Here is a 27907-nt window from a genome sequence, read left to right on the forward strand (position 1 = left end):
AGATTTGAAGCCAAGTTTTCAAGGGCTTTAGGTCCTTTTCAATGAAGAGTTTATGTTTTTGTAGGCTATTGATCACATACTCAGGCTCTACTGTACATCTCTGAGTTGATTACTTTCTTGTTTAGGATTCTCTTATGTATATTCCTCATGTAAATTCAAAGACAGTATGCTATGCAGCAGGCAACAGTAACATACAACAACGTGGACATTCTTCATGTTGCGACTGAACATACAAACATGAGGGGAACAAAGTAGGATGTAAGAGTCAGACTGCCATATTGTTTCACTTCCTTGCATATCAATTGCAATGTACTACCTTACTATCCTGACAGTATCTTGTAAGGCAGAGGCTCAGGTTTGGATTGTCTTGATTTGTTGATTTAAGAGGGAACATCATTGTATCCAGATGGCCACTTGTCTGTAAGACAGCCGATTAGGAAACTATCCATGGCATTCCTCTCTATAAATAATGGCCTGGCAGCGAGCGTCTCTGCTTGGACCAGCTGCTTAACACAGAGGGCTTCACGCTACTGTAGAGGCTGCTGCATTGTTGTCACTACAGCGAAGAGAACGAGAGCCAGTATGCGCGTGAGAGAGAGAGAGAATGAGAACATAGGTTGGAGCAAGGCATCTGGCAGACGAGGCGGACACGCACAATCATCAGCTTGAATCAGCTGCAGGACTGCCAAACACTGAGAAAGGATGACAAAACCTAAACTTCCAAAGACAGCTGAGAAGAAGCCAGTGGCAGAAGAGAAACCTGTAGAAGAAGAAATAGATGCTCCAGTGGCGGCACCAGCAGAGGTGGAAGACATAAAGCCTGAGACAGAGAATCCTCCACCTGCTGTGGTAGAACAGGAACCAGAAGCCAGCAGCGAACCACCACCAGCAGCCTCCCCTGCAGAGGCAGACCCTAGTAGGGAAGATGGAGCTCCAGCTGACAATGAGACACCACCAGCAGAGTGTGTAACCCCAGCAGAGGTCATCCCTGTGGAGCCCGTTCCTGCTGCTGAACCAGAGCCGAAACCTGTTGGTAGTAGGCATTATTCACTTCAAGATGGTGCATTTGATGCAGGTTTTTAGAATTAGAAATGAAACTTAATTTTGTTTGTATGTGTGTGACAGTAATGGAAAATTTGGCGGCATATTCCAGCAGCTCATTTCTTTCATTGGAGTACATGTTTGATAGTGTTCAACACCGTTTTAGATATCATGCTGGTGATGATTTGCTTTTAAAACACATCGGAATGAGATTCTTACTCTGCACGCTGCACCTTTTGTCCAGACGACCCTGAGCTACTTTTGAAACAATCCCCGCTGCTGTGACTTTCTACACACAAGGAAGCCCTTGACCTCTGACATGTGCTCCCATCATTCGCTTGTACTGAATACTTAGCCTCTGCCATTTGACATGGAGTCCTGGCCTTAGTGACGACAAGACCGCAACTGAAATTCATTATCTTTCAGTCAGATTACAAGTTGTCAACAAGTTGTTGCAACAACATGGAAATAGATCGTTGACTAAAAATGACCTCGGAAAGATAAAAAGATGTTCCAGTCTGTTGTTATTTGGAGTATTCTTTACTCGTAGTGTTTGTTACTTACCCCAAATCATCATACTTCCAATATTAGTAGCTGATATTGCATATTTGGGATGTCTTGGCGGTGAATCTTTAGGCAAAAGTGTGTGAATCGTTGGTGGAGGTCACTGCTCCAGATGCTAAAGTAGCCATTTAATTGACTGTGTTTGACATGATGAATCAGTAGTAATATTTTCAGTGTTTCATCAGGCTTTATTCTGTGAAATTTAAAACAACTAGATTAATTTCTCTTCAGTCTCACACAAAAAATAAATGGGCATTTAGTATTCTATGATCATTATTCATCTCTATGAGCAGACAAAAATATGCTTGTAAATGAGCGATTAGACCCTAAATCTCAATGCTATACACTGTAAAAATGAATATTGCTTTGTCATTTTCTTTATTTCTTGAAAACAGAGCCTTTTAGTCTCTGCAGCTAAAACTTGTTATGTCTCTGGCTGTTTGCTTTTGGCACTTCTGTGGTGAAAGCAATGCGTGGGACGTAGCTGATAAACCAAAGTCTTTTAATGCAAATTTCAATCATGTCATTTCATCCCTGCGGGACAGAAAGCACAGCAGGCACTGAGACTTCAGACCTGCTGTGAACTCCAGGTCAGTCAGACAGCTCATCTTTCCTGCGATGGCGTACACAAGCTTACAGGCTAATAGACTGTTTTGATAACTGATAACACAACCACAAATATCTGATACTGAAATTGATATTGTTTTTGCTGTTATATGAATTTGGATCATGGCCAGGATCATGGTCTGTTGTTAGATTACATATGTACTCATGGACTTCACTCTAAGTAAATTAAATACATCCATCTATTTTCTTTCGTTTATCTGTGGCCAGGTCGCGATGGTAGCAAATTAAATGTTAAGTGGAACTAGTTTTGCACACAACCAGGCACCACAGGTTCACATTTCTAATGGATAACATATACAGTAGCTATGCCAATGATTTTCTTAACCATATATGACAAACAGCTACAATATCTCACAACCATACTTGTAATTATTGCAAATTTAAGATTATATAGACAGAAATAGTCAACACCAGCCCCATCTAACCACATACACAAACTAATTCCCCTTTAATTGGCTCAAAGATCAAACAAATCAACTAACTTTCTGCCTTGGTAGCATTCTGTTGCCCATAGGTAAGTAAAAGTTCAATTGAATGTGGGGAGCCACCAAAAATGTACGTTCATTCCTCATTCTACCTTAACCCCATACTGTTCATATGGAATGCCTTCACAGTATGGTCCGGGTCAATTTTGACCCAGACCAAGAATTCCCTCATGTGTCTATACCAAATTTTAAACTACAGATCTATGTAGAATGTCTAAATAGCCTATGTCTCATTAATAAATGTATGATTAATCCTTAATATATGTTTCTGAGAGCAGGGAGAGTGTATTTTTTAAGTTTTACAACATTCGTTTTTGGACAAAAACATCTACTATTACACATTATCATGTCCTGTTTTACATAAGACATACAAATATAAAAGCCATAATGATTTAAATCTATTTTATTGAATTTGAAAATGGCATGAACATTCTGGAACTGTATGAATTCATAATATAAGCATGTAATCACTATCAAATCACTTTCAACCTCCTCATCTTGGAGGAACATATCGAGGGCCTGTTGAACACTAAATCTTGCTGCCATGATGTCAGTCACTGAAATGGCAGCTCAGGTACCTTTTATAATGTTATGAACCCACTGTCCCATAAAAAATACACACAGACGTGGCCTGTACAGTTTCAAGATTCCCTAAAAATACCATTTTCCTTGATTTGACCCACACTGGTAGATCTAAAATCCATCTCAATAGATACGGGTCAAATTTGACCCGAAACAGCCTCAGTGTACAAAAACTTGTAGCACCTGTTCAAAAGTATAACATTTTAAAATACTTTTATTTTTGTGTATTTTGGGTCACTTTAGGAAAAGTCATCAAATTTCAGGCTAAAAGAATGACGTTTAGGGTATTTTTACTGCTGTCAAATGTCAAAACGGGTCAAATTTGACCCTAACAGTATGTAAGGGTTAAAACAACTTGATGCAGTTTTTTTAATTTGCTAATTCTTGATCAGGTTCATCCACTTGTTTAGTAATTAATTCTGTATTTATTTCTTTAATGCTCTAACTGACTAACAGAGCCATTTATCTGCCCTCTACCTCACTCTCAGCCCCCACAAGTGAGCCCATCGGACTCAGCCTTGACGACGTCAGTGACACTTCCATCTCGCTGAAGTGGCGGCCGCCTGAGAGGATTGGCTCAGCTGAACTCGAGGGTTATGGAGTTGAGTACTGCAAGGAGGGAAGTAAGTGCTGGACACAACCACCTGCACGCTTTTGATAAGGAGCGTTTTGTTAATAGCATATATCAACAGAGTTTATATACATCAATCAGTTAATCACAGTGAAGGGCAGCAACTGTGATTTCCAAATGTCCAAACAGCCCACACAGGACTTTTAGATGACCACAAACTGTCGTCAGTTAGGAGAAGAATGACAAAATCTCTGACAGAAGGCACCCCACTAGCCAAATGGTTATGGTTTATATCATACAATTGCAACAAACCCTGTTGCATATGTCATTCCTCTCTCTCACACGTTGTGTCATGCCTGCCTCTATACTATCAGCTATCCAACTAAGGAAATGCACCCAGAAAGAAATATTTAAAATAAATAAAAGAATCTGTGACAGCAGTTCATCGTTGTGTATGGCCACATATCCATTTACCTATCATACAATTGGCCGATTTGAGTTATTTGCTGCAAAAAGTAACATATAAACAAGTCAGTTTAGATGTATGCATGAACCCCTTTTCTTGTAATTCTTTGCTTAAGGGATGCCTCTTGGCTGTCAGCTTGATGAATATATGATGAAATTAATCTTTGTAATGACTGGAATTACGTTACTTGCTGTCATGAACTGTTTTATCCCCCCTTGTTGTGTGTTTCCTGGTCGCAGCGGATGAATGGATACCAGCCATGCAGGGTCTGACTGACCGGACATCAATGGTCATCAAACATCTCACCACCGGAGACAAGCTGCAGTTCCGTGTGCGGGCCTACAACATGGCGGGACCCAGTGCTCCCACCACTCTGGCTCAAGCTGTCACCATCAGAGAGATAATGCGTGAGTATTTATAGATTTGATGACTTTTGTCGACTCTCTGCTCCTTTAGTTTCAACCAATACATCTCATATAACTGACTGTCCTTCAGTTTAAATTCACCCTTGAGTCTTGAGTTTCCTCCATTTTTCATTTCCCGTCATTCTTCTTGTGTTTCTTTCTTTCACAGAACGCCCTAAAGTTTGGCTCCCTAGAAATCTCCGCCAGACTCTCGTCAAGATAGTTGGAGAAACTGTCAACCTTGTGATTAAATTCCAGGTGCAGTATACAGTGTACCTTCTTAAATCTTCATTCATACACCAAATTAACCATTAACTAAAAAAAAAACATAATTCATCATGATGAAACAATCGGGATCATAGCAAACGTTTTTCATTAATATATTAACTGAAATGATGTTGATACACATAATGTTTGATGTGTGTATTTCATCTGGCTTTGTATGTATATGTGCTACCAAGAAGATGTCATGTTGGATTTTTGATGGTTGTCTTCAAAATCTTCAAAAGAGGACAGTGGGATTGTCTTTGTAATGTTATGGTGTATAACGCTGTTGAAGAGAGATGCAGCATGAGACTGATTACACATCATAAAACAGAAATGGGTGTACCTGTAGCGGTTGTTGATTTGGATAAAATCTTTGAATCCAATTTTATTTTTCTTGACCAGCTGGCTGACAAGTGTCTACACTCTCATTAATGTATTGTCATATCTGTATCTACATGAAAAAATCAAAAAGGCACCTTCAGTGTTGTTAGATGCTTACCAGAAGTGAGGTAAAAAATGTATAGTTTGTTCTGAAGGTGACAGAGAAAAGGTCATGTTTTTACCTTGCATGCTAACATGCTAACATAGTCCCGCTTGCTTTCATATTAACATGAATCTCTCAATAATTAAGTATTTGACCAGGGAAAATCCTGACCTGTTGGTGGCACAATATGGAAATGTTTCTACGACAATGGTTTCCTTTAGAAATCACCATCTGAAATCTTCTGTAATTTGTGACCTGACACATAGCATGTTGAAGTGAAACCCTTCCATTGTCTTTTCTGGTCGTGCAGGGTAAGCCCAGGCCGAAGGTCACATGGAGCAAAGACGGGGAGCCTCTGAGCCCCAAATTAGCTAGTGTGAGGAACAGCGATACGGATACAATTTTCTTCATTCGCAAGACGGAGAGAAAACACTCAGGGAAGTATGATGTCCAGGTGCAGATTGAGAATATGGACGACACAGCAAGTATCGAACTGCAGGTTGTTGGTAAGCAGGACTGAACACAGAGCTGGTGGAGGGTATATTAACTAGAGTATTATTATTATTATTAGGAATGAATACAATGTCTGTTGTGGGCAGTTACTCACAATTCATATTTCTCCTCTGTAGATCTCCCAGGGCCCCCTGACGCACTGAAGATCATGGATGTCTGGGGCTTTAATGTGGCACTTGAGTGGAAGCCGCCGAAGGACAACGGTAACAGTGAAATAACTGGTTACAACATTCAGAAAGCAGAGAAGAAGACCATGGTGAGACTCTACACGCTGAGGTGCTGGCAGCAGAGCCTACATTTATATTACATTTGAATGAAACTGAATACAAGCTTCTGATGTTGATTGTAGCCAGTCAAATTATTTTACAACTATTAGCCAGAAGAAACCCTCAAGAAGTCCAACATGCAATGTACCAGTTTTAGTGCAGTGAAGCCACATTTGCTCTTTCTATTGACATGAATGAGTGTGCATGTACGTGTGAGGAGGAATGCTTCATGGACACAGGGGGATATTTTAGCCTCCCTTGTGACACATGAACTGTAATCAGCAAATACTGAGCATCTGTGAGCCAGGAGTGTTGCATTATGGGCTGGCAAGACCTCCATCTGGCACCGTCCTCCACCTCGAGCTGCCAGGAACGATGTCGGCCAGGAATGTCCTAATCTTATCCTCTTAGCCTTGACCTGGTCCGGATTGTCCGTACCGTGACGCAGGGCCCTTGTTCTCCTGCCTGGCTCGGCTGATGGTTCATGTTTCACTGCAGTCATTATTAGATCAAATTAACGACAGTTGTATCTCTTTATAGTATGCTTGGAGACGCTGATTATCATGCTATTAATAACAATGAACTGTGTACCTGTTAGATTAAATTCAAATCAAATTAAATCTGCCCATATCCTATTTCATTCTTGTACCTAAATACATACATATAAACTCTGCACAATTACACAGCTCCTTTAGTTTCAGGTAGATAATAAAGGTATTTTCAAATCTATTTTTAGCTAATATTATTGGTCACAGTAAACAAACAGTGGATTCAGTTTAGACTACTTCAATTTGTGTTGTAAAGGGCTGCAAACGCATCAATCCAAAATCACCCATTAGTGTTTACTTGGGTTGAGATCTGGTGACTGTGAAGGCAAAACGATATGATCATACAAATCAACAGAAATACTATACTGAATTGGAAAATAGTGATTCTAAACCATGTTTTTGTGATTCATGTGAAGGAGTGGTTTACAGTCTATGAGCAGTACAGGCGAACCAACTGCGTCGCATCTGACCTCATCATGGGGAATGAGTATGTCTTCCGAGTCTTTGCAATCAACCTGGTGGGCCTCAGCCTAGAGCCCTGCACCACAACAGACAGCGCTTACATCCAGAAAACAGGTGGGCTGTTGCTGCAGATAAATAACTGCTACAAACCAGTTATGGTTCCGTTTGAATGTCACGAAGAGAACAATACCCAATTACCCAATTGGCTGTCTGTCTCTCTTCCCAGGTATCGAGTACAAGCCGCCCACCTTCAAGGATCATGACTTCTCACAGGCTCCCAAGTTCACACATCCGCTGGTGAACCGTTCTATCATAGCAGGTTACAACACGACCCTCAGCTGCTCAGTCAGAGGCATGCCAAAGGTCAGTAGGGTCATCACATGTTATGCAAAAGATGCTGGTGACCGAATTCAATCAGATTTAATCACACCCAGAAAAAGACACCCTGTTGTCTTTTATTATAACAAAAAAGTAAGACAATTTAAATTAAATTCTGACAAAACAATTCCTACTTGAGGTCCACTTTCTAGCTTTTTCCAAAGCTTTCAACCCGAACACTGTAGACGTTAGCAGTTCGTTTAAAGCACTTTTAGGAAAAGCTAAATGAAAATATTTAAGCATGAAAGTTCACTCCTGACTTAGAAAATAGCAAAACATTCCAAACTTAAGTTCCACTCACCTGCTTTTTCTGGAGTTTTTAACAATACAGTTCAGAGTCAAGAATGAACTTTCATGCTTAAATGTTTTTATCATTCACAAATACGGAATAACTGAGTAAAATACAACAGGAATAAAAGCAAGGGAAAATTACTCCCAAACCAACAGAAATTTACCCATAATCCTCTGACACTAACACTTGAGCAGTATTGCAGATTGTGAAAAGTATTACTTTAATACTTTGTCCTACCTTATTAGCCCAAAGTGACCTGGTACAAAAACAAGATGGACATCTCAAATGAGGCCAAGTTCCGGATGCTCAGTAAACAAGGTGTTCTGACACTGGAGATCCGTAAGCCCTGCTCTTTTGATGGAGGAGTGTATATGTGCAAAGCAGTCAACGTCAACGGAGAAGACATAGTGGAGTGTAAAGTGGAGGTCCGCCGTAAGTATCCTATACAAAGACAGCAACGCATGTGTCCTCTTTTTCTTGACTGACTTGACATTCCATCCCATCTCTCGTCCTTTCCCCTATCTTTTTGTTAAAAAACAAACAAAACATGTTTATAACTAATAAAAATGATCAACAGGTTATAATTGTTCCTGTAGTAGATTCTCTAAAACTGATTAAATATATGATTTTCTGGAGTCCTAGAAAGAACTATATATTTATGATTATCGGAAAAATAGAAATGTCCCCCAAATAATTGCAGAATTTACAGCAAACCCAAATAAATTGAAAAAAAAAACTTAAAATATTCCCTTATACAGCCAAAAATTTGCGAGCGAAAGATACATTTGAATGTCTATATTCTAGTCCATCAATTACGACGCAGTATGAGGGCAACTAAAATAATCTGAATTTTTGAGAAATAAGTGACAATAATACGTCATATTTTAAGAAAATAGAATAGCTTGTTTCAAGTCATATATGGATATTTAAGCATTTTCTACAGTTATTTTGACTCTTTAAATAGTTTGGACTGCAGTGTGGCATCTTCCTTTGACCAGTGTCTCTGTATCGCTTTGTGTGCGTCCCACTGAAAACCTTGGAAAAGCAGCTGTGAGCTGCTACTTATTAGAGGTGGTTAAGTTAATATTTGTGTGGACAACAAGATACACAATGGTGAGATTTATGCCTGATCAAAAGTGTTTTCAGTTTGTTTTCGGTTTTCCACTTCTGATAAGAAGCAGCACGCAGCCACTTCCCTAAACCTTTCTTATACAGAGATTCCTTAACGGGGTGCTGTGTCTGTCAAATGGTCTGAAGGGGATACAGAGCCATAAAGTAATGCACAGCAGACTATAGAGTGGGTAGATTTTTATGATGTATTACTGCATTCAATTACGACATATTTCCGATAATATTACAACTTCTTTCTCAAAATATTATTCTTCACAGAGAACGCAGATAAGTGGTATGTATTTTGAATGAGCTAAAAGTTTTTGATTCTAGAAGAAATCTTTCTGAAAAACAAATGAGCCATTAAGGTGCAGGGGGTAGTATATGAATTTAAATTAATTTCTATGGTATAGTATGCCATAAAAAAGTCATACTGGCTAATGGCTTTAAAAAAATCCATAGTATTGTATACTTTAAAAATATCACAAAGGAGTAGGATGTATGCCAAAGTCAGAGTAGTGTATGCCATAACAATATCATTGTAAAGTGTGCTATAAAAAATCTCAGCATAGTATGTCATAAAAATGTCACAGTATACTATTCCTTACAAAATTATAGTATTGTATGCCCCAAAACAGTTACAGTATAGTATGCCATGAAAGGCCAAAAAAAGTCATAGTATATGTACTTCATGGAAAAGCGATAGTGTACTATACCATAAAAATGCCGTAGTATAGTATGCTATGACAATTTCATGAAAATGTTTTCCATTAAAAAAGTAATAGCATATTTTGGCGTAATAAAGTCATGTGATATCATGTGATTAAATACGTCTTAATATTTAGATTCTTTTTTACACAAAATCATTTTCAAAATCCCAAAATAATGATTTGTAGCTTGTATTTGTTTTTAAAAATGTTGCTACCAATTTCACTTTGTGCCATTAACTCATGAAGGCATATGTTTCTTGACTTCTGTTGTGTTCCTGGCCTACAGCTCAAATTGCGAAAGAAGAAACGAAATAAAGAGGTTCGGGCTGCTGACTGAAGAGATTCTATATTTGTCTCCCGCATGTTGACTTTTGTGTCACAAGAAACTCTTCACCTGCACTACAAACTGAAATCATCTTGCATATCACCATACTTGCTGTTGTGTTAGTATCATGTGTAATTCTGGATTACTTAAGTAAATGGACATAATAGTCAAAGAAGGTGGAAATATTTATGAAATTAATTTATAATTTCCCATCTTGCGTGTCATTTATTTCAGCTGCTCTAAAGAAATGTATTGCAGTGTTTGGATTTGTTTGTGTGCTTGGAAAGGTCAATATAAATGCAATAAAAACACAAGTGAGAGATTTCATTCCGTCATACTTTCAAGTAGTGGAATTATTCTACGGTGTAGTATGTAATGGTGTACAAGTGGAGACCAGTTCTGGAAATTGCCATCATGATAGCTGTAGCAGCCACGATGTAGTAAAACAAAAAGTCATAGCAATAAAATGCAATAAAACAGTCAACTTATTGTATGCCATAAAAAAGTCAAAGTATAGTATGTCATGACAAGTTATAGTATTGTACGCCATAAAAAGTCGTAATATAGTGTGCAAAAGAAGTCATAGAAAATTCATAATAAAGTAGGCCGTATAAACAAACATTTTATAGCACATAGTAATAATAGTCACAGAAAAAAGTCAAAGTATAGTATGACGAAAGAAGTCCTATAAGAGTCTGAGTATACTGTGTCGAAATAAGTTAAAGTATAGTATGCCATAAAATCATAGTATCGTATGTACAAAAAGTCACACAATGTCATATTACAGTATGTCGACATAAGTCATAACAATTATAGTATAGCATGACGCGAAAACACAGAAAAGGTTATGTTGAAAAAAGTCATGGAAAAGTCACAGTATACAATATCTAAAAAGTCATAGTATCGTATGTCGAAAAGTAACAAAAAAGTAATATCTTAGCATTTCAGTTACAGTAATGCATGTCGCAAAAACACATAAGTAAAAAATTCATAGCATAGAATGACCAAAAAAAGTCATTAAAAAGTCATCAAAAGGCTTAATATACTATGTGGAAAAGAGTCATCGTATAGTACGTTGAAAAAAAAGTAAATATAAAGTCACACTATAGAATGTCAAAAAAGTGATAAAAACATCATAGCATAGTATGTTGTCATGAAAAAAGTATAGCATGCCGAAAAAAAAGTAATTAAAAAGCCGTGACACAGGAAATAATGTATATGTTTTCATGCTTATATTCTAGGTTTATGATTCCTGATTGATATCATTTTGCAGGGTTACCTGATTGGTCTACGTGGGACTACTAACCTATTTCAGACATGCTCTCCTATTATTTGGTAAAGCAATCTGATAAAGGCCTATGTACCAAAATGTTGAAAAAAAAGTGAAGACGACAGTTTGTCGTCACTACCGCATGGCATTGTGGGATATTTATGCCATTGTAGTTTCCAGTGTTTGTGTACTGTAATATTTCACCAGAAATAGTATGCAATTCGCTCACTATTGGTTTCATACTACGGTTTTGGACTTATTGAAAAATCTTTTATACAGATTTAGCATACTAAATAGCATTTTAATATGGAATTTCGTACAAAAGGAACAGTATAATACGCCATAAAAATACTGGCTTACAGTGTGTTGTAAAAAATCATAGTATGTATACCATAAAAAACCATAGTAGGCCTATAGTATGTCCTAAAAAAAGTCACAGTTCAATATGCCATAAAAGTCAGTATAGTATGCCCTATAAAGTCATATCATGTAATTTCATAGTATACTATATCATAAAAATGTCATAAGTGAGTGATTTCATTTAGTCATATTATGAAGTTGGGGCATTAGTGTATTAAGTAATGGTGTACTAGTGGAAACCAGGTCCCAAAATTGCCATCATGGTAACTGTGGCAGCCATGGTAGTCAGCAATGTGCCACAGAGGGGTGTGTGTGTGTGTGTGAAGGTCTGGAATAGCTATGAAGTCCTTTTTACGACTGAGGACGTGTAAATGAAGACGAACACATGTTGGTGTTGGACGAGCGGGAGCTGCTGTGACATCACTCGACAGATATTCCTTTGATGCCCTCAATGTAAATATTTCCTGTGACTTCTCAACGTACATGTCACCAGGCCACTATTAACATACACGACGAACGCCTTACAGGGCCTCCACTTTTTGCCAGGTGTTTTGACATGGGGTTTCACCAAAATCCACAAATTACAAGTGAAAAACCTACACGGTCCAAAGCTAAACAAGACTTCTCAAATTGCACGTCTGTTTCTTGATACAATCCCTGAGGTTATTTTTCACTTACCACCAGGTTACCGTGAAAGGAAACTCCACTGAATGGCACAAATAGTCTTATGCGTGTCAAACAGGCTTGGAACGGTCACGTTTAGAAAAAACATTTCGCACCTAAAATGTCTTGCATGGGCAATTTCAGCTGAAAACAGTTCAGCAAGTCTAAGTCTACCGCCAGCAGCCCTCTGAGGCACAGCGGTGCTTTTAGCTAAATGCTAAAGTGAGCAGTGGTGCAGAAAAACTCTACAAGTAATACAGCAACTTAAAGTCATACAGTCAAAATATGTCTTGAGTAAAAGTGTTAGCATCATCATATCCTAAAAGTACCAAACCTTAAAGTACTCTTTATGCATTCATGTAAACACTTACATATTGCAGCTAGTAAATGAGCTGCAGATAAATACATCATGACTGATTTGTTTATTTTTTTTATTTTTATATCAGATTTGAATCTGTAAAATAACCAGCAACTAATGTATTCACACTAACAGTAGTGGAGTAAAAAGTGTAGTAGCAAGAAATTAAAAGACTAATCTATTCTCTGGAGACTGTGAATGTCTGTCCAAAATGTCATGGGGATCCATCCAATAATCAGTCTTGACCAAAGTGCTGGACTGTCTCTGGACATCTTTCTGAGCAGAGATGAGACACTTTGTTATCTTTGATTGGACAGCTGGTTTAAGACACTTCCAGCAGTGCGGTTAAAGAACGACCTGCCTTCCCATGAGGCCGTCGTGCAGCCTGTCAGACTGATGTTCAGAGTTCAATGTGGAACTCTGCCGGGAGAAGAATATGTACGATTTAAGTCAATATTTTCATTTTCAGGGGACCTGACCTTTCTATGACATATTGCAATGAAGAGAATTTTCTATATTATCTCCAATCCCCAAATCAATCTGCACTGGTACACAGTACAATCATTTCAGATATGATAAAATACTTGACGATAATGGTTGCCGTAACTGAAATTTTAACACAAAAGGTAAATTTTATTCATTCACAATTTTATAGAATTATTCTAGTTGAACAGAATAAAATAACTCCGGGAGATCTCACATGAAAAACTACAATGAGATTTTATTTTGAACTGAAATTAAGGGAGATTATTTTCGATAATCAGTATTATTCTGCAAGTTTGTATCTATAAAAGATAAAATAAAAAATGTCATAGTTTATAGTTTGGTTAAAAATAAATCACAGTATACAGTACATAGATTCCTCCCACAATTTGCACTTATCTAAAAGGATGATGTACAACCACGTGTCAACACAAAGCTAAGAATGCAAACAAAGAGAAAAAACAGAAAACAGACATTTCTTTCACAAAGCACTGCTGGCAGCCACTACAGTCGAGGAGGTAGCTTTCTTAGTTAGCATCCCATTCTTGGTTACTTGTTTTCGTTTCAAATAATTTACAAATACAAAAAAACAATAACCAGCCTACTTACAAAAGAAATTGTACATTTTCACCAGATGGGAAATCTCAAACAATCAACGGACATTTTGTTTGGTGCAAAAATGTTCACACCCGGTCGAGAAAAATGGCTACATAGGAAACCGAAAAAATAAAATTAAAAAGATCAAAAGTAAATTGTGCATTATAAGTACACAAGAATGTCTTGTTGGTGGAAGAAAACGTTTCCCTACATTGCCTAAATTCCTGAGCACTCACACGACGTGCACTTGTGGATACACGCTCTGAGGGTGTATCCACCTTGGATGTGTACGGTCATGCTCCAGCACACCAAACGTCAGTCAATCCGTCGTCACACGCAGTTTCACTCGGGTCCACTCTCAGGGTGAAAAGATGTCCACGTTAATATACTATATAATAATAAGGCTGTACAATCATCCAGAGTGACATGTACATACAGTAAGTGTCTATAATGTAAATGATTGGAAAGACACAGAAGGCAGTAAATTAGTTTAACAATAATTCCTCTTATTTTTAACATATGCCTTATTTTCACACTATTATACCAATAGGCCACTTTATTCTGGTCAAAATGACTGCACTGTAGAGCTGTAAAGATCCACACTGCAGATACTTGTCTTTAAATGTCTGTGGTTGAATAAAATCACGCACATTTAAGCTATAATAGTCCATTTTGTACTTCTTGGCACTGCTTAAAAACATTCCTGTTGACTCAGCTGGCTGCCAGTCTTGTGCCGCTTTCACTTCATGTTGGAAGAAGTGGAAGAGCGGGATTATATTCACGTGTTTGACTTGGACGGTGTTCATATGTTTAACTTGGCACTCACAAGCCAAATTATGTTTAATGATACGTTTTAAACCAACAACAAATGTACATCAGCTATCACACAGTTCATTAAGATTTTGGGAGATTTCCTTTTTGTTGGTCGCCAAACTTCCAACATATATTGAAGAAAAATAAATCCAAAGTTTACTCTATTTTTCTTTTGTAACATTAGGGAAATATTCTCTTTGAGTTACATGAGAAAAGCCATACCACTGTGTTATCTGTAGCGAAATATGGAGCTAAAGCTAGCAGCAGGTTAGCTCAGCTTAGCATAAAGTCTGATAACAAGCGGGAGCCGCTAGCCTTACTCTGTCCAAAGGTAACAAACTAGCACATTTAAAAAGGTCACTAATTAATACATTGTATCTCATTATTTTTGTTTAATCCTTCAGTTTTTGAACAGATTAAAATGACTGTTTCTCTCTGCTTCACGTCTTTATACTTAGCTAAGCTAACCAGCAGCTAGCTGTAGCTTAATAGTTCACACAGATATGTGACGAGTGGAATTGATGTTCTCACCCTACTGTCAGCAAGACAGGGAGTACATGTATCTCCCAAAATGTTAAATGAATCCTTTGATTGATGTGAACTTTTTAACATCAATTGGAAGGTTTTATTGAAAGTAAACTATGTATGCTCATTAAACACACTACACTCAACAGAGCAATGACTCTACAACATTAATCTGACCATCTGATGAAAGCAGGTCTTATCTAATTATTGAGACGCTACTGCTATGAAAACGAAATGCTTGTTGGGTTTGATGAAGCTCTGCAGGTAAGAAAAATAAAGTAAAAGGTTGATAATCAAACAGCATGACGGCCAAAACTCAGAAAATGATGTAAAAATGAACCAATGACAATAATGACCTAAAACTTCATGTGTGTAATAGTTTTTGGTTAAGAAGTTAACAAAGAGAAGTGCTGTTGTTTTGGTGAATGCTTGGGTAATATTGTATATTCATCATTCAAAGGCCACCTGACATCGTCTCCACCCTCCTGCAGCTCAAACAATAAATAACATTGATTCACCGCCACCAAGCACAGCTGTTGCTATAACAGGGATATCTGCTACTTTGATCACATTCTTAGTCTGAGTAAATTAAAGCAAAGACATGTTTATTATAGACTGGCGTTTAGTTATACCATCCTCACGCCGATAGATCACGATCACAGGCAGGCGGGGCAGAGGTTATTGATGACGTTACATTATTCCCCTCTGGTAGGTGAAGACCACCTGAAAGTTACATTCACACAGAAAAGTCTAGGATGATTATTACATTTGCTACATTTATTTAAAAAAAAAAAAAAAAAAAATCAAAGTATAAAATCAAGAGTAGCTGTGAAGAAACCCTAAAAATTGACAAGATGTGTAACAAGTAAAATTGAAAAAGCTTATAAGCACAGGTAAAACAGAGAAATCACAACATCTTTGACACGTACATTGAGGCTGGCGACATAATGAGATCCAATCGAAAGCAAGATGCAGGCACTGGTGGCAAGATTTTCCTTTGCTGACCAGTTTGTAACATGATGTGCTCAGTTCAGCTCAAGTAGAAATGGTCTCCAAGTTCCAAAAGCACACCAAGTTCCCTTTAAATGATTGGTTGCATCCGTTTACACAGTAATTACAAACATAAGTGCTTGCTGAAAAGTCTTTTAGCAGGGTAGTTGGCACATTTTGTTGTTCGATATAAAATTGTTTATATATTCTTGTAGAATCTAAATTCACATGACAGAGAGATCTGTGCACAGACGTAATGGAGCTCTGAAGCGTCCTCAGTCCTTGACTCGAGGTATGTTGTATGAGTAGTGTACCAGCGGAAGGCCTCTGCTCTGACAGAAGCAGGCTCTGCCACAGGCCTGAACCTGGTCTGAACTGTCCGACACAAACGAGTCCCCCTCGTCTGCGTACTCAGACTGAGCAGAGGGTGTGCTGCTGTCTGCCCAAAACCCCTCAGCACGCTGGCAGACTGCTGCTCCCGCCAGGAGGGTGGGACAGCTGTGAGACTTCATCAAGTGTCTACAGACTGTGGAGGACGAGGGAGAGGAGCAGGTCCTGGCATGCAGTGCAGCCTCGCACTGCTCGCATACAACAGTCTCTCCACAAAGCTGGGAGTACATCCCACAGTCAAAGCCCAGGTGGGTGGAGGAGCCACTGTCTGTGAGCTCTGACCCTCCGCCACCAGCATCTCCGTGAATTTCAGTACCAGCCTTCACCTCCCGAGTCAATCCTCCGCAGCCGCGTAGTCTCAGCCAGTCCTCCCTGAAGGCCGGGCTGAAGAACACATACAGCACTGGGTTCAGGCAGGCCGGCAGCGGGAAAAAAATGAGGATGACAGACTTGGCGATCTCTGGGCCGCCGGCTGTAGAGCCAGTTAAGAGAGGGGCGAAGGAGAAAGCTGCCACGGGGCAGAAGAAGATGCAGTTGGTGAAGATGAGCCAGGCCACGTGTCGCAGGGCACCTGTTTGCTCCGGATCGGCCAGCTCCACCCTGCCCAGGTGGCAGTACAGCTGGGTGTACACAGCTGCAGTGAACAAGTAAGCCAGCGCATTGAGCAGCACCAGAACAACTGTAACACTCAGAGCTGGACTCTCTCCACCAGCAAAGGGCAGGCAGAGAGGAGAGGCCGATTGGTCACTTAAAGTCAGGAGAGGCAGGCAGGCTCCAGCAGCAGCCAGCAGCCCCAGTAGTCCCGCAGCAAGGCTGAAGCGTCGATCTCCTCTCCAGCACCCGCGATGGCTGCCGACGTTCCTCCTGGGTGACATCATTACCTTGCCGAGTATCGTACGCACGGCCACGCTGCGCTCCACGGCCGCCAGTGAGAGTAACAACACCGCCCACTCTGACGAGAAGACGGCCAGAGCTCCTGTGACCTGACAGCCGGGTCCCATCTCCCACCACACACCGAACTCAGCAAACGAGCCCCAGGTGGCAACGTCGAGCATGGTCAGCACGCCGACATACATGCCTGTTAGCAGGTTGGCCAGGGCCAGTAACCCCATCAGAAGCCGGGCTGGGGAAAGAGACGGAGCTAGGGAGTGGGAATGGCCTGCGGCTCTGTGTGTGGGGGAGAAGGTGGCCACCAGCACCAGGCTGTTGAAGACCAACGACACCAGACAGATGAACCAGACCGTCAGACGAATCATCCAGTTACCCAGCAAGTGTTCACAAGGCTTGAAGGCTCCTGAAGACAGGAAACAATGTGGTTGCTCAAAAAGTTCATTTTGCAATTTATCTTTTAGATTATTTCAAAGCTCTTCAAAATTGTCAAAATTGATACACAGACGCATAACAAAAGATATTAAAAGCAGTTTGTTGCTTACCTGGGGAAGGAGAGCAATGCATAAGCATTGAAATTCTTTCGACATCCTCCCGTCCTAAAAAAGAAAAAAAAGAAAATGCAAATGTTAAAAAGGTAATCTTAATTCAAAATAGTAGCGGGGCCAAGATAAGTAGTGGGGTGTATACAGCAGGAAGTATGTTAACAAAATGAAGTCTAAGCAGGAGTTCAGTCAGGAAGACTCTCTTTACTTTATCTCTCAGTCTCTCTCTCCCTGTGATTACTCTATCAGCTGATTGTGGGCGTTCACTTTAAATTAACCAACCAGATTTCCTTAAGCCAATCACACCGTTGCTGTCAAACTTTAAAAAAAATGTTCTCCTCTCTGCTGCTGTTAGTTGTCATTTCAGCTCAATTCAGATGCGACCCTCCTCCACCCCAGTCAGCATCACAGTCATGCTCCTCATCATCATCATCTTCATCACCACCACCACCACCACCACCAGTGTCTGGACTCCAGGGGGATTCTGCCTTATCTGACCTCAGCATCACTACCCCTCTATCATCCTACTTCAGGATGAGTCCAATCGCCAAAGACTTTCCACTATTCAAATGTTATGCATGTGTAATAAATTATAGTTAAATTCTAATTAAGTCTCTCCTGATTGAAATGCTTTTATGTGACTTAGCAATTAACAACAGTTTAATAATTACATCTTCTATAACATGAAATGATTTTTCTGTTACTTTACTATAGTGTTAAACTAAAATATTATTTAAACACGTATAGTAAAGACAGGTTTACCATCAAGTTGTACTGATTAAAGGATGGTGAATAGGGAATCTTTTTTAAATTGATTTTTTGAAAAGATTATTTAATCGTTTTAGTAATTAAAAACCTACATCTGAAGCATGTGTATGTGAGATACAATGGTCTTGAACTTCGCCAGACTAAAGATCACATAAATCAGCCCATGTGCACAGACATGCACACAAAATACACAACATTTTCATGAAGTTTCCGTCGACTTTGCATTTTTCACGACAAGTAAAATAGGAAATGTAGGACAGTATTGAATGTTGTAGAGTATAAGTTACTGAATGCAACAGAACATTGTAACCGATGCACATAGAAATACTGTACTACACAATCTGTGAACAGTTAAACAAAAACATGCAGGCTAATGCCAGAGCAGGTAGAAATGTAAAACAAAGCAAAACTGGCACATGTCCAACATTCACATCTGATGGTTTGGCAAGAAAGAATGCTGTTAATATGCTCATGCACCTAGAGGCTAATGTAAAACACCCTTCTTTGATAGTTTTAGTCGCTTTCATGTATATAAAACAAAAATAGTTTAGCTAACATGTAAAGTGCTCCAAGGAAAAAGCCTGACTGCAGCATTCCCACCTGCAGATTTCTTGACGTCGTTTTCCTCAGATGAACCCGCCGATGAGTCACATCCAACGAAAGCACAGCATTGGTAGGCATACGGGACAGAGATGGACCTACAGATAAACAACCATCATTCAGAGAGGCTGTGAGCATCCTCTTGTTGAACATACAGACTGTCCAGAATCTTAACATCTCATTAGCATATATAACTGCAAATATATTTGACAGACCTGCAGAGTTAATATTTGTGTTGTACAATTTATATTCATAAGTATATATCAATCATTTGAGGTAAAAGGGAAAAGATCTAAAAAAGATACTTATTATAAATAAAGCCACAGTGAATGGGCTACTTACTGTAATGATGTGATCTTTATTTCGAAAAATTTGATTTCAGAGATTTATTCCAAACGTGTAGCTAAACTGTGTACAATTTCGTGGTTGACAACTTTACAAATCACATTGTCCTTCAACATTTTCTATGAGTCATTGGCATCTTGTGACCTTAGTGAGTGAATAGAATTTCAATTACAAAGTCAGCACCAAACACAAAACACTTCAGATAACAGAACTTGACAGTGGACCACAGAAGTTCTTCCTCACCTGAGTTTGGGCAGGTTGTTTGCAGTCAAGACATTTTTCATCTGCGGGTTCCCCGAGAGTTTCAACTGACTGAGTGCGCTCAGTCCAGTTGTTGGAATCACAGTCAGAGAGTTCAGACTCAGATCTCTGCAAAAATAAAAGAAAAGACATCAGCAGTTTAATTCTGTACACAACAGTAACATTGAGTGATATGTGACTGGAGAGTTCTAGAGTTCTGCACTCATCCTGATCGGAAGTGGTAAAATAATACTACTCAATAATAACAATAATACTCATCAGTCATACTCACAGGTTGGTGAGCGCAGTGAGGGAGAGGAAAGCATCTCTGTGGATAACTCGGATTTCATTTCTACTCAGGTCTCTGTGTAAAACAACAACGCAGTGAGCTCACAATCCACGCACAAATATTTGTTTCTACAGCGTCCAGCGCGTGTGACCGAGTGCACTTACAGTAAACGGAGTCCAGAGAGCCCCTGGAAAGTGTCCCTGTCTATCTGTTGAATACGGTTGTGTTGAAAGCTTCTGTAGATTGAAAACAAGATTTGAACAGATTATAAAACAAGCATGATTACCTTTAATACTTAAATTGTTTGTTATTATAATCTTTTGATCTTGAATCATAATCTGTCATCTAAGCTTTGTGAACTGACAGCTACATGTTCAACACTCACATCTCCTGCAGTCGGATGCAGCCCTGGAGGGATGGCAGCTCCTTGAGCTCATTGTAGGACAGGTCTCTGATGGAGGAAAACAAACAGCTTCATTAAATAAATGAGACTATTTCAAATGGAGGAATGAAGAAAAGAAAGTTGGATTGTTTGTCATGCTCCACTCTGTAAGATACAATTGGTCTATAAAGAATTCCCCGATACCTCAGTATGCCCCCTTTCCTAAAATGCCACATTTTTTGAACGAATGATTAAAATCCAGTCTGTAGCGGTGTTAAAACTATAGTTCACCCATCAAACTATACTGGGACAATTTCTACTGTCCCGCTAAATACCTAATGATCTTCGGTTAGTACAATTATTTGCAGAAGATATATTTTGAGCACTACTGCAGGACAAAAGTCGAAGGAAAAGGAAAAGGTCTCTTACAGTGTCCGAAGCAACTTGAGGTTCTCACACAGATCAGCGGGGATGAACGATATCTGGGTTCCCGACAGGGTCCTGAAAATGAAAAGCCGAATCAGTCAATCCTGAGACACACAAAAACCACAAGCATGAAACGATGCTGCATCCAAGTTCACTTACAGACTCTCCAGGTTATTAGTCCACGTAAGGATGGGGAAGTCCTGCATCATGCTGGCCCCACGCAGCATCCTGAAACGCACATGGTGACGAACAGTAGCATCACAAAGTCAGAACATCAAAGCGTGAGTCGTAATGGATTCAAAACACACTTAAGTTATATGTTGTTTTTTTTAAGTGTTTAAGTCACCAAGTTCAGACAAAACTTTTCAACACTGATTTGTCAGGAGTCGTGCCTAACTGCAGGACTTACAGAGAGTGCAGGTCAGACAGATTCTGGAAAGCCGAAGCGCCCACGAAGGACAGCGGGTTGTCATACAGATGTCTGGGAGGGCAGCGAGAGCAGAGGGGGAGAGTTCAAACCAAAATCAGTTACTATGCGAGAATGGCACCATCTTCTGGACATTCATCTACTGAAGCCTCACGCTGTCAGCTAATACTGTATTTGTGCCTACCAGAAAGCCTTCTGTACACTGTCCATGGAAGCATTTGTGAAAAAGTGAGTTATTAGTGTGCTACGTCTGTTTCTGAGTAGTGTCAGTGAGTTTGACCTTACATGGTTCGCAGCAGGGGGTTGTTATGGAAGGCCCCTTCAGGGATGGAGGCAATATCATTGCTGTGAAACCCGCTGCAGGAAGAATATCAAGGACACGGCGTGAAGACACTTTGCTCAATATGAAACCCTGACATAATGTGTAAGTTAAGTTAACGTATGCTTCAAGAAATGCAAAAAGTTATGCCGCATAAGGCAAACTGCACAGTTCAACCAAAAAAAAAGCACAAACAAAAAGGTGTGAATTGACTATCACTGTCTGCTACAGAAATCAAGATCGGTCAATTGATAATCCTTTCATTAACTAAACAACCGCTCATCAGGAAAACCAGGAAATAAGACTTGAGCTGTTTTGCCTTCAAAATAAAAGCACAGATGTTGAAACTTAAGATTTCAGATTTCTTTCCCAATTAGTAAAAATGTAATAATATTAAAATAAATAGGATGCGAGTCATTGTTTACCTGATCTGTATGTGAATACGGACAGACAATATTTGTGATTTCAACAATTCAATGAGTCACAAAAATTAGGGCAGGTTACAACTGTTTTGCTTCATTGCATGTGTGCTCTAGTTTTCCCTTTTTTTTAGTTCAGAGCTACTTTCTCAGATATTTGTGTGTTTTGAATCATATAATAACTAGAAGACATTAGAAAAGTCCTTCTCTTTCTGATGATTTAACTGGTCCTTGACTTTAGTCTCGGTACAAAAACAGCACAATATACTCACAGTTCCTTGAGTTTGGGCAGGGCCTCTATAGCTTTGGGAAAAACCATCAGGTTGTTGAAGTTAAGATCTCTAGGATGAGACAGAGAGAGATTCAGGACATCAGCGCTGTTTTCTTGCACTTTGACGTCACAAATTCATTCCACTAATCAATGGTACATTAAAACCAAAAAATCTACAACTAAGCATTGATAACAGGGGTGTTAACTTATCTGGTTCTCTCTGTGACTGCTGTCAGCACAAAGTCAAGTACTTATTATAAATAACTAAGACAAGTAGCATCGTTATCACTCATCAAATAAATGACTGGCTAGCGGAGCTAAATTATTTACTCTTTTAGCAGCAATAACCAATGAATAACTAACCAGTACCAATGCTCAATGTACAGAATCCCAATGACGAGTTCAACGTTTTATGGAAAAGTGTTGATTTAAAAATATATATTATTAGTCATTCATAAGAGTCCATCTTCACACTGCTTCTTGTCCAACACCAGAATACAATCAATGTACAAAAATAAGAAGTGATGGAAAAGCCGAAAATCCTCAAATTTGAGAATGCGGAAAACGCAAATGTTTGGCATTTTTTCTAAAATGATAATCCATTATTAAAAATGTAAATCTTCTGTCGACCGACTTATCAATGAATGATTATCATTTCATCACAACGTGAAGCAGCGCAAGCAGATGAACTGCAAACCAGCAATTAAATAACGCAGTATCCTGGCAGCATGGTGAACGCCTACGAAGTTCTGATGTTAACGTAAACAGCATTTGAACCGTTGCAGAACTGCCTTTAATAATATTTATATAGGCCTACGTGTGGCCTAGTGTCCACTGCGCTGTGTTATTATGTAGGAACATGTAAAGACTGGATCAGCCGTAGCAGATATTCCATATTAAATGTATGAGACTGGGATAAAAAAAAAGTATGAGGACATCCCTAGTCTCCTGTAAGGGCCTGAGTGTTGTACAGTAGCTGTTTGCCATTAGGTAAGGCCGTCACTTAAAGATTGTTCATGGCTGTGTGGCAGGAGGAAGTGAACAGTGGGAGGGCAGATTTGATAAGCATCGTGTACTTTGCTCTATTTATCTTAGAGCAATTAAAGGAGGAAGTGGACACAATGATGTCTGAAGGACCGGAGCAGAGGTGGGTGGGGGAGCTGTTAGCACACACAAACACAAGCGCAAACACAAACACACAAACACACACACACACACACACACACACACACATACACACACACACATTAACAACTGTATGACTGTGCACTCACAGTGTCTCCAGGTTCACGAGTCCAGAAAAACAGGTGTCTCCTATCTCCTTAATTCTGTTGTTATGAAGATGTCTATAAAAGCAAAAGCAGTTTTACACACACATCTGTGAGTTTTCATACCACGACAGATTTTAAATAATCTATGACATTCATCACGGGTTTTATTTCAGTCTTGTTTTGCAGCTTTTGTGAGAAGTTCCACAAATAATCTCTAAACGGTAGCGTGTGATTTCTGAATCAGGTGTCTCTACTGTATGCGTGTATGCAGAAGGCTATCCTCGCCTAATAGGTTGAAGGTCTTTACTTCCTGTTTACCCTGACGAGTTTATGCTAACCCTGCAGCAATACCACTCAATGCGTGTGTTTGTTTGGAACAATCCCACAGATTGTAAATGTGTCACATATTTGTACCCGTTCCTCGAGTCTAATGGAAGGTTTTAGCTCTCCTCCATGCATAAAACATCAAGATAATCTTGATTTTACATTAATGCTCGGAGTCGAGCTACTTTTTCAAAGTGTTGTCAGCATTCAAACCCCAATGGCATATTTCACTGCAAACGTGTATGCAAAAACACAGCAGAGCATGAGTAGCTACCCGTTTTGTTGACTTATTGACTGTAAGCAGTGGAAATAAATACTACAGTATGTTTGTGTTTGGAATCGGATTTGCAGTCGCTCAGAGGATACATTCAGAGCTAGAGCAGGAAACAAGGAGAGGTACTTTGCATTGATTTGTGGTGACAGAATAATGCATATGATACATGCAAAACTAAACAGGAATTACAGCTTCTTTAATTTAGAGCAGAGAACTAGCAGCACAGTCATACTTTACTAACTGGATGGTACAAAGTCAGACAGGGAGATCAGATGAGAAAACCTATTGACTTTCACTTCTTCAGCTACTCCCTCAGGTGTCAACACAAGAATGTTCTCAGTCAGTGTACCTGGTTAATTAATGTTTTTAAAAAAAGTATTCCAGCAGGTTGTTCCTCCTGCGTTATTATAGGTCTATGAAGATTGCAAGCAAAGTCCTCCTGGCTGTCGTGGGGAAGTTTATTTTAATGACTCCGAGACTGTTTATTACTCAAATACTCAACATTTTAAATTATGTCCCAGCAAAAACCTTAATTGATCAAATGCCATGGTATGTAATCGTCCAAATCATTTTTAATCAAGTGACTGATGGTTTCATGATATTGCTACTTTACAAATGTTTTCCTTCGGAGTATTTTTGTAGCTTTGTTTAGTGGCGACGTAAAACACAGCTGACTGCACTGTGTGGTTTGGTGAGTATTGTCCTTTTTTTTTCCCTCACCCTGCACATTGTGACAAAGGCTGACTGGTCAAAAACAACAGAGAAACATATATATACAGTAAATATTTGTACTTTAACACTACTGAGCAGATCTTTATTATCAACCACAATTAGAACAGAAGGTTAATATACTTACAGCACAACTAGACTGGTAAGGTTCGCGAAGGCATTGTCTGGTATGTGCGAGATGCGGTTGAGTGCCAACGTCAGAGCCTGCAGGTTCGCCTGGTGTCTCAGAGAACCGACCGGGACTTCCGTCAGGTTGTTATCATCCAACCAGAGGTGGCGCAGCTGCTGAAGGCCTTCAAAACTGTCTTCTGGAACTGTAGTGATGTGGTTCGCATCCAGCCGACTGCAGAACAGAGGCACAAGGAAAAGGATGATATGCTATTGACCTCAGGCATATGATGCTGCTATGAATGCCTTACAAACAGCAAATAAAACAACAAAGAAAGCTTTATAATATCATATTACATTTAAAGCAACTGTTACTTTCATTTTATTGTCACTTTTCTAGGTCAAGGCAGCAAATAGCATGCACCGCAAAGTTCATCAAATCCATCTATTAACGTGTATTTAGTTTGACCTTTGGTCTCTACGCAGTTGGTTAAAAAGCAGTGAGCTGCACACAAAGCAGCATGTATTCTATTCTATCACCATCATTTCAACCAAACTTAGACTTCTTCAAGGCATTGAACTGTCTTGGAAAACCGTTATTGCAAAGAGCAGCACCACCTGTTCACCTCCAAAAATATGCAGCTGAATGGTGTTTGCACCTAAAATGGTTCCTCTCAACACAGACGAGTAGAAGCTCAGACGGTAAATCGGATGTATTCACTTCACAATTTCTCACAAAAATGTATGTGATATAATAGAGCAATATTCTCAAGTTTCATGGTGTGAATATTCAGGGAATCTGATGTTGACTGTTACCTACTGGCTATATTGTAACAGATGAAATTCTGATCAGGAGCCAATAGCTTGGTGGTATGAAGGACATTCATATTTAAGCAGTATTATGAATGCACAAGGGTTCCTTTCACCATCACCACCCGGTTTTCTCCTGCCGTCCTCCCTTACTGAGTGTCTCGCCCTCCCTCAAAATTCCTCAAGTGCCTGGGCTGGAAGGAAAACAGTCTTGATTGACATTCAGCTCTCTAAAACTTTATACAAACCGAGTACTGGCTCTGTCAAAGCATATTACTTCAGCTACAGACCTTAAAACCCTCACAGAGAAAAGACATCTGTTAAAAAGAAAGAAGAGCGGGTGAAAAAAGAAGAGGGGAAGCAAGGGACACGGGGAGGGTTATAGAGGGGTGATAATAGTTGAAAGCTGGACTTTCAGCAAGTTTCTCCAGCTGGATTAATCCCTCCATTGGTTCTTAGAGGTGGCAAATATAGAGACATGTACATATCATGAGTCTCAATGAAACTGGCATTCAGTAGTCGCAGAAAAACGATGCAAAAACTGAGGGCGAGTGGAGCAGGAAATTGTGAGAGGGCCGACAGTTAAGAGTAAACACGTGTAAAAACACAAGTTCCTGGAAAACTCAACAATCCAACAGAAGAAGAGAAACATTAGCAACAGATCTGCTGAATAAGACTGACCTACATTTGCACAGGGCTATGGCTGAGCTTAGTGCACAACAAACACTGCGGGAAGAGTAAAGTATGTGATACGAGTGGATCCACCCCTGCATGACATCAACAAAGTCCTGAGTAAATAATTGAGATTTCAACAGTTATTCTCGACTTGGAGAAAGAGTGAAGTCTTTACTCTCATACTAACCCATCTCACAGTAGTGTAACATACTGTTATGGTACATGTTAAACTACCTTGCTGAACGGCCACTATCTGCCAGAATGTAGTCAGTTGGAGCAATCTGATGCTCAACGTGACTCCACTAGGAACGGTGGAGTAAGATGATGCGACTCTAAATGCATGCTAAAGTTTGACATACTGTAATTATAAAACTGTAAATATACCTGATTTTAAAGTGTGATTTTCTAGTGTATTCGTCAGGAAGTCAGCACATGTTAAACTGACTAAGAGTCTACATTCATGCTAACAAGACTGTCAGGTCCTAAATTGACACAGAGAACAGTTAAATTAAATAGCAATCCATCTGATAGTTGTTGAGACATTTCACTTAAAACCACAAATGTGAACTGCACGATGGTGGAACTAGAGGGAAATAATTGGGATCTATCCTCAAAGGACCATGAATGTCTGTACAAAATTTCATAGCAATCAATCCGGTAGTTATTGAGACGTTTTAGTGTGGTTCGACGTGGTGGAGTACACACAGTACAACACTCTCATCCTTGACACAAGAATTTCAAACACTGCCACAAACGATCAGGACAGTCGAAGCCCAAGTACTGACCTCATTTTTACACAAACCTTTAACGCATCTCGTCTGACGGTCAGACCGAGAAATCAGTTACCTCAAAGTGAAACTCAAGGTTCTTTGAGCAGACAATGCATATATATATATATATATATATATATATATATATGTATGTGTGTGTGTGTGTGGCATATGACTTACAGAGACTGGAGAGAAAGAAGAGTCTTCAGGGCTGCACTGGGCACAGTCTTCAGCTGATTATTCTGGAGCATTCTGCAGGAAAAATGGCAAAAATGATGACGTCAACTCAACTCACAACACTTTCTTGCACTTTATATTTAAAACAATATGTATCCACAGATACATTTCATGCCAACTATGTGAGGGAGCTTTGTGAAGGCCTCCTGTGTGCGGTTTTGTTGTTGATTGTGTGGCTCCACACTGAGCGACATCGTCTTCATGGAGTTCTCCTGATTCCTGATACCGTTTCCAGGCTGATGACTT

General features: G+C 39.5%; 2 protein-coding genes across 4 annotated transcripts in view; one reads left to right on the forward strand and one right to left on the reverse strand.

The window, feature by feature from the left end:
• mybpc3 (myosin binding protein C3) overlaps positions 1-10406 on the forward strand; it is a 31561-nt gene extending 21155 nt beyond the window's left edge. For all 3 annotated transcript variants that reach the window (XM_031846338.1, XM_031846336.1, XM_031846337.1), the window contains 9 exons: positions 3788-3922; positions 4576-4743; positions 4910-4998; positions 5802-5997; positions 6121-6260; positions 7235-7394; positions 7507-7643; positions 8196-8382; positions 10057-10406. In XM_031846338.1, the coding sequence (XP_031702198.1) occupies positions 3788-3922; positions 4576-4743; positions 4910-4998; positions 5802-5997; positions 6121-6260; positions 7235-7394; positions 7507-7643; positions 8196-8382; positions 10057-10085 (1241 nt within the window). In that variant the 3' untranslated portion in view covers positions 10086-10406. The remainder of the gene's footprint in view (positions 1-3787; positions 3923-4575; positions 4744-4909; positions 4999-5801; positions 5998-6120; positions 6261-7234; positions 7395-7506; positions 7644-8195; positions 8383-10056) is intronic.
• Positions 10407-15035: 4629 nt separating this feature from the next.
• The window catches only part of lgr4 (leucine-rich repeat containing G protein-coupled receptor 4), a 26696-nt gene continuing 13824 nt past the window's right edge, over positions 15036-27907 (reverse strand). The window contains exons 4-18 of the mRNA XM_031846252.1: positions 27605-27676; positions 25189-25404; positions 23738-23809; positions 22465-22533; positions 21740-21811; positions 21437-21508; positions 21187-21255; positions 21031-21102; positions 20605-20670; positions 20384-20455; positions 20223-20294; positions 19934-20059; positions 19346-19443; positions 17978-18031; positions 15036-17838 (exon numbers count right to left, since the gene is read on the reverse strand). Coding sequence (XP_031702112.1) covers positions 16430-17838; positions 17978-18031; positions 19346-19443; positions 19934-20059; positions 20223-20294; positions 20384-20455; positions 20605-20670; positions 21031-21102; positions 21187-21255; positions 21437-21508; positions 21740-21811; positions 22465-22533; positions 23738-23809; positions 25189-25404; positions 27605-27676 — 2611 coding nt within the window. The 3' untranslated portion in view covers positions 15036-16429. The remainder of the gene's footprint in view (positions 17839-17977; positions 18032-19345; positions 19444-19933; positions 20060-20222; positions 20295-20383; positions 20456-20604; positions 20671-21030; positions 21103-21186; positions 21256-21436; positions 21509-21739; positions 21812-22464; positions 22534-23737; positions 23810-25188; positions 25405-27604; positions 27677-27907) is intronic.

Source organism: Anarrhichthys ocellatus, unplaced genomic scaffold (assembly GCF_004355925.1).
Source record: "Anarrhichthys ocellatus isolate YVR2014 unplaced genomic scaffold, GSC_Weel_1.0 scaffold6, whole genome shotgun sequence".
In the NCBI taxonomy this organism is placed as follows: Eukaryota; Metazoa; Chordata; class Actinopteri; order Perciformes; family Anarhichadidae; genus Anarrhichthys; species Anarrhichthys ocellatus.